Here is a 12,067-nt window from a genome sequence, read left to right on the forward strand (position 1 = left end):
TGAGTGTGTGGTGTGTTGTGGGCTGGGCCCGGCCTCCCCCGGCAGCAAGGAGCAGCAGGGCCTGCCCTCCAGCTGACGATCAGGTGAGGACAACGGCATGGAAGAGAAGGAAGGTCGTCCTGGGGACTCTCACCAAGAAAGTTTTATTTCCCATCATGTGACTGTGCTGTTTCTAACAGTCCACCCTTTTTCCATGTCCCCTCCTCTTCCTGTTTTCCCGTTTTTCCTGTTTTGATGCCACATCTTGAAAATGCCACTCAAGGTTCTCTCCCTGCCTGCTGGGGAGTGCTTTGCATGGCAGGCCCCCTCCACTGGCAGTCCCTGCAAGGACTCGCTCTGTGTGAGCACGCTGAGGCCTTACATCTCACTCGGCACCCGCGGCCAGCAGAAACACTCACAGCCTCAGCCCATCTCTGTTCCCCTGGCGGCCGCCCCCAAAGTCACAATGTGCCCTGGTCCCTTGCTTTTGGGTTCCATGTTGCCCTGTGCTTCATCTGCACCCCAGCACTGCTCTGCAGCCACTGGGACAGTTGAAAGCAAGACTGTGAGCTGTAACCCACATCATGGGCCAGCTGGGCAAAAAAAGGTCAGCAGCTTATATGTCCCTTGTTTATCCAATAACCTTTGCTGGGCGGCATCGGAAACATCCTCTGGTGTTGCACGTGACCCAGCCCAAGGCACTCCCCCTGAGGCTGCAAGCACCCGGGCACCAGCTCGCAGCCTGGACTCCTGCACGGCCGGCACAGGAAAGGCACCCCCTGCTCCTCCTCCTGACCCTCCCAAACTGCTCTTTGACATCCGGAAAGATGCCGGTGGTGGTGTGCCTGCTTCCCTGGGGACTCGGGCTTCCTTCCCGGATGCGGTGCGCCCACTGGTGCTAGGCCCCCAAGGTACCTCTGATCCCGAAAACCGGAGGAGCCGAGAGCCTTCCCTTCTGCAGCCGTGTAGTCCAGCCAAGGCAAGGAAATAGGGATGTCTGTGTGTTTCTTCCAAAGCGGGCCCGTGTGGCTCAAGTTTGTTTTCTGGGCTACTCTCCATTCCCCCTGCCTCCCTTCTCCCCTCCCTTCCGTTGTTAATGTTGTTGTGGCTTTACTTCTGACTTCCTCTCCTAAATGTCTCAGCACAGACCCCTCTCTCTTCTCTGTAAACATGCTAAGTGTGTCGGAGTGCGGAACCCACAGACTAACCTTGATGGCCAGATGACGGAGTGTGTGTATGTGTGAAGATGCTAAAGAAAGCTGCATTTACTTGCAAGCTTGCATTCTGTCCAGAGCGGTTTAATCAGAGCCGGCCTGCCTGTTCTGTTGTTTCCTCCTTCTCTCTGATAAGGTGTTAAAAGGATTCAAAAATAGATGGATGGAAAGTAACCTTGGAAAAGGCTCCCTCTGGGTCAGAGGTAGCAGGAAGCCAACTGGCCAGCACCCACTGTTCCACGGAGCAGCAATTCAGTCCTTCTCAGGGCAGATCCCTGCATGCCCGTGCACCCCGTCTGCGTGTGGGATTCCCCGCCGCCTGCTGCAACCCTTGGTGTAACAACCCCATTATTTCCCCCGCAGGACGCCACCTCGTCCAGCCCGGCCCAGCCTGAGGTAATAGTTGTCCCTCTTTACCTGGTTACTACCGACAGAGGGCACGAAGGTGAGGCCGAGGGCACACCGGGCTGCGTCCACACGGCGCCAGCCACCACCTCTGCTGCCTCGCCTCTGACCTTCCCGACTCTAGACGATTTCATTCCCCCTCATCTGCAGAGGCGGCCCCACCAAGGCTCGCCAGCCAGTGCTTGTGGCTCCTTGTCCCCCGTTAGCCACGCGCCACCACCATCCTTCTCACCACCACCTCCACTGGTCCCTCCGGCCCCGGAGGACCTCCGCAGCGTCTCAGAGCCTGACCTCACGGGAGCTGTTCCAAGTACCGTAAGCTTGCTGGACCCCCTCCCACGGCTTCCCTGGTGCCTGTGTCCTCCTGCCGGCAACCGCACCCCTCTCATCGCACTACCCAGTGCCTGCGTGATGACCGAGCCCAAGTGCATGCCCCCTGTGTGCCCCCTGCCTCCCGCCGCTGCTCCTGAGCCCTCCAAGCACCTCTTCTGTCCTGAGAACACTTTTCCGCTACAACCTTCCCTGTGGCCAGGCAGGTGTAGCCATGTACAGTGTGGAGGGAAGTGGGGAAAACAGGCAGGGAAGCCTCCTGCAGGCTCCAGCCCACTTGATGGTGAGCAGGGGGAAGAGACCCTACAAGTTGTCAGTCAACAAACTCTAGTTTTACATCCCAAACTAACAAGGACTGGGATTTTAAAGAAAAAAAAAATCTTTAAACAAAGGATTCTGTACAAGGGTTAGGAGCTTCCCCCAAAAGGTTAGAGCTCCTGAAGGGGACTCCAGTGCTGAGGAGACAGGGCCCTGGCACCCCTGGCAGTAGGGGCTGAGTCCCTGTCCCATAGGAAAAGCCCAGCCCTCTAGAGAAAAAGCTTTGCCACTGCCCCTTTCCCTCAGGAGTCCTGGGAATTGAGAGAATTTAAGTAGATCTCAGGATGGGCATGATGTGGGGAAACCCGGATCCACCTACAAGGCTGTCGGTACAGTGGGATCCAGGAGACGTTCACTACAGTGCTGAGGACTTGCCCTGAGAATCAGGGCGATAGTGACTCTCCAGCGACTCGCCAGTGAACAGTGAGCCGAGGTGCTTCTGCCCTCCCTAGGTACCCTGGGTACAACCACTAACAAACAGATCATGGCCCCTGCTCTCAGGCCTTTTGCTTATTTGTTTTGGCAGAGCTGGGTAGCAGTTCAGTTCTCACAGGGAAGGGAGGTGGGGCCGTTTGCACAAGAATAGGGGCTGAGTAGGTAGCTCCAGGCTATTCTCCCAAAATGTCCATGCAGTGGGTCTGGGAGGGATGTGGGACCCTCACTTGGCAGCAAGCACCATGAGAGTTCCTGATGCTGGGATCCATGTCCTGCATTTTGAGATGCAGTGATGTGTGGCACACTCCCTTTTGTGGAAGAAGGTGTCCACACTCCACCGGCCCAAACAGCTCATTAAGCCGGAACCAGTCATGCAGAAAGGGGGACACGTTCTGTTTGGCTTGTTGGAGGAATCACAGTGCGGCTGCAGTGAAGCCGAGACCTGTTTCATCCCCGCAATGGGGACGCACAGGTCTCTTCTCAAATCAATCAGGACCAGGCCCAAGGTGACCATAGACTTGGATGTCCCTCTAATGCTGAGCTTTGTTGCTTAGCCCTGTTGTAGGAAAAGGAGAAGTTGACCCCTTACACACAGGGTGTGTCTCACCAGCAGGAGATAAAGGGACTCTTGTGTGTCGGATGTGCGTACACCACTAAGTAGCTGTGCTGTGTGTCCTGTAGTGTATCATTGGAATAGATCTAGGTTTTCACAACCAGTTTGAGGAGTACGATGACAGTAGAAAAGGCAGTGACCAGCTTGTTGTAGACCTCCTGATAGCGTCTGATTTGTCCCCAGGTCACAGCTTAGGAGGTGAGGAAAGGAAACTGCTTAGGGTCAGTGTGACAGTTGATGTCACCATGGACGGTATTTGAGCCTTACATGGTGGATGCTCCATCTATAGGAGAGTCAGCAGGAGGAGCAAAAGCACTAGGTGATCCCACTTCTCTTTGTGCTATTCTAGCAATTCAGCACAGTGAGTGTGTAAAGAATTTATGCTCACATCAGACATGTGTGCTCTAAAGAGCTGCGTGTCTGAGTTTTTAGTGATAGCATGTTCATCTTTATTGTTATCACTGGAGATAAATTAGGAAGAGTGTAATTATTTTCCACTTTATAAATGACAGAATCGAAAAGAGGCTGTGCAAGATCACACTGTGCCTTAGAGAAAGATTTCCTTTACTAGCTGCGCTGCTACTCACAACTGCAGGCAGTGGCTGTTTATGTCATTTCTGGAGAGAGACCACCTCACGCCAGGGCTTTGAAGCCCTACTGTGTGTGAGGAGCCGTCTTGGGTGCTGACTTGCACCACCTCTATCCTGCTGAATTCAAGGTTCTCTTGTACAAATCCTTGGTCGCACATGGGGTAGATTGGTCCTGGCATTTGTGGGAAGTTTGCTGAGCATCTGAAGGACATTTGCTAGGATTAGGGGCGGCGGGAGGGGCAAGGAGAAAGAGACAGGAGGAAAGGTGCCTGGCCCTCATTCCACAGGTAGTTACGTGACAGTTCATTTTTGATGCAATAGAATAATTGTTTCAGGGTTAGCTACCAAAATCTGGTTCTCACATCCCCTTAAGAATGTTATCCTGGATTGGCGGATTGTAAAATCTGGAGGAGAATCTTTGCGAGACAGACAGATATGATGGAAGAAGCTCTGAAACAGGCTTGCTATATTGGGGAGGGGAGTCTTATTTTTATTGGTTGAAAAAAACTGGCATGACTCCCCATTGTGCACATTATGTTAGTATTAATCACTGTATTGGTATTTCTGGAAGAGGCCTCAGATTTCTAAAGTCAGGATTCTCAGAAGCCTTTACTTCAGGGATTTTTGTCACTCTAATTTTAGAATGAAAAAAAGTCACAGCAGGATAGGATAAAACCTAAAGCTCAGCAGCCAGCGTTAGTACAATTGCTCAGTAGTTCGGAGGTGAAGCGTAGCTTTCTGAGAGAAGTATTATTTAGCTCTTCCCTCTTCTTACCTCTGTGTCTTCAAGTTCTCTCATTTGTCAACCTGGGATACTAAACTACCCTGATTTTTCCCAGTTCAACCAGCTCTTGTTCTTGGACCTCATTTGGAATTGCATGGGTTTTGCATGTTGCTCTACTTTGATTTGAATTTGCCTTTTTCAGTAACCAGATTCACTCACAGCTATCTCCAGGTGACACCAATGAATGATGTTTTCAAGATGCTCAGTAACATTTGCCCTGCCCCTCTGCCTTTACTAATTGCCAACAGAGAGTATGCATTCCAGATTAAGCCTCTAACTGGAATTAATGTTGTGATATGTCTCACTGATTTTGTTTCCTTTGGTAATTAAGATCTGTGTGTCCAACTTTATCTTTCTTCCTTAGAGAAAGCATCAGTCCTTGGTGGCTTGTACTTACAGCTGGTCATGGTGTGAGTTTCCTTTTCAGGGTTCCAGTCTGCTACTAAATGAAGTGTCTTCGCACACTGGAAGTGACTCCCAGGCCTCCACACCAGTGAGCAAGCCCTCATCCGCCTACCCCTCCACCACCATCGTCAACCCTACAATCGTGCTCTTGCAGCATAACCGAGGTGAGGGCCTCTGGCCATCCTCCCCCAGCCCAGAGACGTCCACACAGCTATCTGCCTGTGCACGGCAATGTCCATACATCTCGTCCTGGGCCTCCTGCCCATTTAACTCATTCATAGGACCTGCAGAATTGCCAGTAGGCAGAGAGAGGATCCCTGCTTTGGGCCAGTGTTTGAGTAAGCAGGCTGGGCCAGTGTATGTTCCAGGCTTTGGGTGTTCATGGTTGTCTTGTTTGGATGCTGATATCAGGAAAGAGGGGAAAAAAAGCAAGCAAGCGAGAGAGACATAGAAAGAACTCAACTATCTGCTAGTTCACTCTTCAAATGGTCCACATTATCCAGGACCAGGCCAGGCCTGTGCTGGCAGCTGGAAACTCAACGAAGGTATCTCATGGATAATGGGGACTCAGTGCCTTGAGCCAATACCTGTTACCTCTCAGTCTGCCTGGACAGGAGGGGTCAAGAGCCAGCCATGAATCAAACCCAGGCACTCCTATATGACACACAGGCATCTTAGCTCATCGGTTAAATGCTCACTCCAGATTTGTGTCTTTTAATTCTAATGAAACACCTTGCTTAGAAAATCTAGGTACAGTAATCTTTCTTCCAAGTAGTGTCTTAACAATTTTTATGTCTCTGATGTAGTTTTCTAGAAAGCAGAATGTGGTGTGCTTAGATTTAAGAAGAAACATTTCTGAAGCACGAAGTGTGTTTCTGTGCCTCCAAACCAGAGGCCTCCAATCTTTTCCTAGTGTCTCCAGCCCCATTGGGCACCAGGTACAGCAGGTTTGGTCAGTGTCATCTCCTGGGACCTTGGGTTTGTCCTTCTCTGTGCCTCAGGCTGTTCAGTCTGGAGCTTGCTTGCCTGCTTCCTCAGGCTGCTCCTGATTGGTTTTTCCACTTGAGCTTGACTGACAAGGTGGAGCTTTAGGGACAGTTGTATCTGTTGACCCTTCTGCTTGAGCATTCCAAACAGTGCTTCTCAATTTCAAGTTTCTCCTTCTGAAATTCCACAGAAGCACAGCATTTTCAGGCTGTTCCTCCAGCGTAGTGTAGACTTTGAAAGAACACCGAAGTTCCTTGTCTTGTTCAGAGCTCAGAGCCTGGGACTAAGTCTTCCTTCGCCTGGCTGCCTGTTCACCAACTTTGTCAATTTCGCTCTTCCTTCTCTTTCTGTGCTAACCAGGGTGAGAATGGGACCAGTGTCTATTTTTAACTATTTCCCACACTAAATAGAATTTCCTGTTTCATGCTTCTAATTTGAAAAGTAGATGAATAAAGCATTTTTTGTCACTTGGAATCTTCCCACTCTAGTCCTAAATAATTGTTTTAGTAGTCTAGTTCCTTCTCCATGCATCCCCTTTGTGTGTGGCCCCCATATTAGTTTTCTCTCCTGCATCTGTGGTCTTTAAAGTAAACAGGGTCCCAGCTCCCATGCTGACCACAGGGAAACCATTCTCCTTTCAGCCCAGTCCCACCCTGCCCCTTCCTGGCAGGCTCTAACTTTGCCCAGAAAGTGTCTATAAAACAGGACAAAGCAAAATTTTGGTTTTCTATGAACTCCTTGGTGACTCATCTTTTTAAAAAAAATTTTAAAACTCCAAACAGAAGCAAGTTGGTTCCCAGAATGAAAAGAGATTTTAAAATTCTTTTAAAAATGGGATTTGTTCCCAAGGCAACTTGTTTGTTGTTGGGAAGTGCCAAGTGTAATGCCAGCTGCTCCCACCCAGCCCTCTGACGACACCTGGAACAGCATCTCAGGCACAGAAATGCCCTCCTTCGCTTTAGGTTCCTCCCTAAACAATCAAGTTTTTTGGTTTTTAAACTCACATTCCTTTGCCCTTTTCCTTTGTCCCAGTCCTGCCCAAGAGTCTAAACATTGAAATTGTATAGCCTAAGCAGCATGTTCTTCATAAAAAGGCCCTGCGTGTTGCTGTGAAGAAGTTGGGGTGATGGTCGTGGTGGTGGTGATTTAATTCAATGGTGGCTTCTCAGAAAGAGCAAAACTATATGTTCTACAAGTAGGAGGGCAGGAAACATTGAGAAGAATAAATGGGCCTCCTGACGCTGGCTTTTGCTGCTTCTCATGGGTCAAGTGTTCTGGGCATTGCAGCCGAGCTGACCTGGCCTGACAGTCCAGCCTCACCTCATGGACAGTGCACTCAGCAACAGCTTCTTAACAGTGCACAGTCTCCCGAGGGAATGATCTGTCCACCTCACTTCTCTCAGTTTGTCATCCTAAAAGAATTGTCCTTTGACAACAGTCCCATCTCCCCACGCCAGCCTTCCCTGCTAGAAAGAGAGGGACTCGGAACCTATGGCTTGGCACCAATGGTTGGAGGGCTCCCACCCATACTCTCCTTTGACTCTTCTCCCTTACCATCCTAGAATGGGGGCTTTTACTCAGGACACACTGAGGATGGAAGGAGGTGCAGGTGTAGTGAGTTATCTGCCTTGCTCAGGGATTCTCAGCCTTTTATTTGTATCAGATCCTTGGTGTCTTGTTAGCTGACGGGTTCAGATTCTCCATGTCTTGGGGGAAGAGAAGATGTAATTCTGTGTCCAGCATGTGCTCTGAGCCTACCAGGGCTGCCAGCCCATGGGCCATGCTGGAGAGCAAGGGCTTGATGGTTCCCAGGCTTAGCTGTGAACCAGTCTGGGGCTCCCCTTGGAATGGACACTTCCAACATGGAAAAGTAGCACCACTGAAAACAGCCCTGGCTGCCTGCAGCATTGTCCCGCACTCATGAAGCAGAAACAACATCACTGTTTAGGTTGAGTTTTGGTTCCTCTTGCCAGCTGCTTGGGTCCTGCCCATAGCTTGCAAGTAGTGTTTGGAGAGTCCAGGGATGCCCTTACACCACACAAAACACTTTGATTTAGCCAACAGGGAAATGGGCAGAGGGGGTCCACTGTCACCTCCTTTGAGCCTCTCTTGGCCAGGGAGCACTCACGGGCCAGCCTCAGCTTTCCCTTGTTGTGAGTTCTCAAGCGTCCCTGTTTGCTTCTTGCCCCTGCTGATTGTGGCAGGAGGGTAGGGGCATGGCCAAGGGGGATAGTGACAGCACCAGGGGCTGGCAAATGCTCTATTTTTATCTCTGTGGCTGCTTTATATTTAGCAGCTGTGATGATAAAGGTCATTTTCATGCTTAGCTGATAGCAAGCATACACTGAACTCTCATAGGGAGATGTTGGCCTCCCTTCCACACCAGTGCCCCGGAGGCTGAGAAGCTGAGAGAGCAACTGGTGATTTAAGCTAGAAAGAGCCCTGGGTGCTGGGGGGTCTGGTTCTAGACCCATCTGGTTTTCAGTGTTATCTTGGATAATGTGAGGTCTCCTGGCTAAAGCTGCTTTTTTCTTTTCTAATGATTTCTCCTGTACCCTAAGCCAGCCAGCTTGCTACAGTGGCTAAAGTTGTGTCGTAGTGTTCTCATCTGTACTCTGGGGATAATGGTCACATCTGACTTCTGTGGCTATTGTGCAGATCACAAGTGTTATACGTTTATGCTCTTAAAATGGTGTCTGGTGTGATATAGCTGGCCCATGGGGTGCCGTGGTTCCACTTAGGATAAATTTTCACCAGCAGGTACCAAGAGACATTACATAGGGTCTTGCTCACTTGAAAACACTGGGACTAGGTGGCCCTCCTGGTGAGATGACCTCACCTGCAGGGCAGATGTCCACAAGGCCTGATCTGGGGGGACTTTGGGAGACACTGCCTTCAGCAAAGCTGCCCACTTTGGCCCTTACAGCCAGGGGACAGGGAGGACTCAGGGTTTGGGATGTTCACAGCTTATGGCAGGACTTGGTGGGCTCCCTTGGACTGTGTAAATCTCACACTCTGTGTTCTTTTCTTTTGTCACAGAACAGCAAAAACGACTCAGTAGCCTTCCAGGTAGGTGAGAAATGCTTGTTTACAGGTTAACCCCTTTCCTCTTGAAGCCATGTTTTGGTGAGCCTGCCATGCACAACTAACAGGGTCCCATGTTAGTTGTCATGGGGTGGGGGCAATGATTACTGCAGGACTCTAGAGGTGAGGGAAGCAAGCCTGGTCCCTGCCTCCTGGAGCAGCTGGCCAGGGGTAGATCAGATGAACTGGTCACTGTGCCTTCTAGGGACTGTGCTCTGAGCCTGGGGAGCAAGCACACAGCACTCTGGGTCAAGGATTATGCTCTTGGTACGTCTGTGGCAGGCCTCTCTGAAGAGGTCACCCTCTGGCCTTCATTTCTCTCCCAGGATGTGCCAGGTTGGATTGGGAAGCATGGTCAAACACCTTCCTTTTTTGGGAGTCTGAGCTGAAACGTGCAGGTAGAGACCCATAGAGTACTGGGATCCAAGCAGGTGGGAGGCCTCACGTTGGCATCAGAACCCCCTGGAGAGCAGCATACCAAAGCTCAGGTTCCTGGGTTTGGGTGGGAATTTACATTTCTAACTGGCTCTCCTGTGATGCCCTCTGTGCTGACCACACTGCATGGCAGTGTGTCAAGGGCCACTCATGAAGGCAAATGACTTAGATATAGGCTGGTCCCTGGGCCTGGTCCCTGATGAGATGCATGGAGAAGAAGCAGACATGTGGGCCGACAGCCTGAGGACACTCAGGACCTCCAGGAGGGGTTAGCTCTTTCCTCCTGGCTTCCTGTAGCCATTCTGCTTTAAACCCTGTCCTCCTGTGAACTGAGAGTTGATGCCACCTCTGGCCGGTTATGCAATGTCCCAGGGTCTCAGTTTTGCTTTCTGTCATGGGGGAAAGCAGTAGTGCTTCGCAGGTTGTGAAGACCAAATGAGGATCTGCTTCTTCCCAGCTGAGCACTGAGTGCCAGGAGCTGGGAGTGCCTGTTATCAACAGGTGCTCCACTGAGCCATCCAGGTCAAGGCCATTTCCTTGACTGCCTCCTGTGTATCGGGTGCTCAGCTGGGCTGAGCATCTTGTAGTGTGCTTTGATAGTTTGCCAACTTCCTGTGCCGTGGGCTCCTTGTGAGAGCCTCACGAAGACAGCTGACCCCTCTCCCAGGCAGTGTCACACCAGTACTTCTGATTTTCACCTCCCAGTGAAATGGCAGGGTTAAGAATCCCTGTGCTGGTGGATAACTGCAGCCACCATTGCCTGGGCAGCTGCCGTATGACTTCTGTGACTTCTTGCCACTGCTGTCCTTTGTGATTTGTATAGTTCCTGCGCAGGGAGACCAGGGGTTCTCATAGCTCCCCACCTTTATCAGGGTTTGGTCCCAGGACCAGAACAGGCTGCGACAGAGTCCAGAGTGCCCTTGGCTGCCCCTGCTCAGGCTGCCACTCTCCAGTGCATTCCCTGGCCACAGCCCAGGTGGCATTGGACACAATGGTTCTGAAAGCAAAAAGAAAATGACTCTTGTGGGTTCCTCCCAGCCCAATGGAATTTGAGAGGAGTGGTGGAATGGTGACAAAGGCAGTCAGCCACACGCTAGGAGACCCAGATTTTGGTCCGGACCCTCCCTTGCCATTTGTTCCTGGGTGACTGACATCACCTCTTTGAGCAGGTTTCCTGCTGGAGCTTTAGGGACAATGATCTTTGCCTTGCGAAGGAGAAAGGTGCTTTGCTCTTAAGGAAAGAGCACGCAGAGAAGAGGGCTTCTTGTAGGCAGGCCCAGCTCTCCTGCTCAAGTCTGGAATCAGCCCGTTGCATCCAGGCTCCCTGGGTTGCTCAGGAGCCACTGAAGGAGAGAGGCCAGTGTGCCGGTCTCTACTTCTGCTCGGAGACCCCTGTGGTGCTTATTCCTGCCTGAGCCTTGGTGGGAATGAGCTCCCCCTGTTTGGCATTTGGCCTCTTGTGGCTTGCGCTCTGCTTGGGGAGATGGGAGAATGACATTAAGAGCTGCACTGGAAGGCTAGCTGAGGGTTCAGGGAGAGGAGGAGACACAGCCATCACAAATCTGTGGCTGTGACACAAAGGGACACCATGGCTCAGGTTGTCAGTGTCTCTTATTTAGTGGCCACACCCTTCCTTGTTAAGGCATCATGTAAATCTCCAAGGAAACTCACCAGGATGCTGTGTGGGGTGGCATCAGTGCCTTCCCAGGGAAAAATAGCAGCGAGTTTTGCCTGTCATATGCATGGCCCTACCACCTGCCTGGTCCAGTCGTGACTTTGGACTTTCCTGATAGGTTAGCCCTCTGTTCAGGGGCTACCGTTGAGCCCTCCGTATTCCAAAACCCATTCCATCCTGAGCCACGTGACCACAGGCTTCTAAAGTAAAATTATCTAGGGCTGTGTTTGTCATTTGAAAGGACTCTGGCAGCTAGCTTGAGGACAAAGCCATGAACTGTCAGCCTGAATTTCACAGTTGAGTGATTGCTGATGGAGCCACTACTCTAGCAATTAGAAGACAAATTAATCTGGGTCTAGAAACCTGGGGATGGCACGTCTGGGGTTTTTCTGTCATCTTGTATTGGAAGCTTCTCCAGGACATGTAGACAGAACTTGCCAGCAGCTCACCAGCTCCTTCTGGATCCATCAGGGCCTTCAGAGGGTGGTGATCATGGGGACTGCTTGGCATGGCCGTACTGAGGGCAGTCTCTGGTCACTCGAGCTCCTCTTGTGTTCGCAGGCGGCCTGCCCAGACCTCGGCCCTGACGCTGGAATTTGCTGGGTACAGAGCTTCTCCTCTAAAGCCAGGCTGGTTTAACACTTGCGAAGGTTTATGGTGGTGGTGTCAGGGATCAGGTTTCCCTGGACACTCGCTAGGCTGAGTCTCAGAATTATTGAGAAACCGTTCTAACCCCACAGACTGAGCGTGGGCTGCAGAAGTTCCTGTGCCATCTGGGCAGAGTTGCCTGTTGGCTGGACTGGGTGTCATAAC

General features: G+C 51.1%; 1 protein-coding gene across 1 annotated transcript in view; it reads left to right on the plus strand.

Annotated features, from left to right (window-relative positions):
• SORBS1 (sorbin and SH3 domain containing 1) overlaps positions 1-12,067 on the plus strand; it is a 224,912-nt gene that overhangs the window by 136,306 nt on the left and 76,539 nt on the right. Inside the window, exons 8-9 of the mRNA XM_040992413.1 lie at positions 5,096-5,237; positions 9,100-9,129. Coding sequence (XP_040848347.1) covers positions 5,096-5,237; positions 9,100-9,129 — 172 coding nt within the window. The remainder of the gene's footprint in view (positions 1-5,095; positions 5,238-9,099; positions 9,130-12,067) is intronic.

The sequence above is a fragment of the Ochotona curzoniae genome, unplaced genomic scaffold, assembly GCF_017591425.1.
Source record: "Ochotona curzoniae isolate NIBS_2020 unplaced genomic scaffold, NIBS_Ocur_1.0 contig_66, whole genome shotgun sequence".
NCBI classification, from domain to species: domain Eukaryota; kingdom Metazoa; phylum Chordata; class Mammalia; order Lagomorpha; family Ochotonidae; genus Ochotona; species Ochotona curzoniae.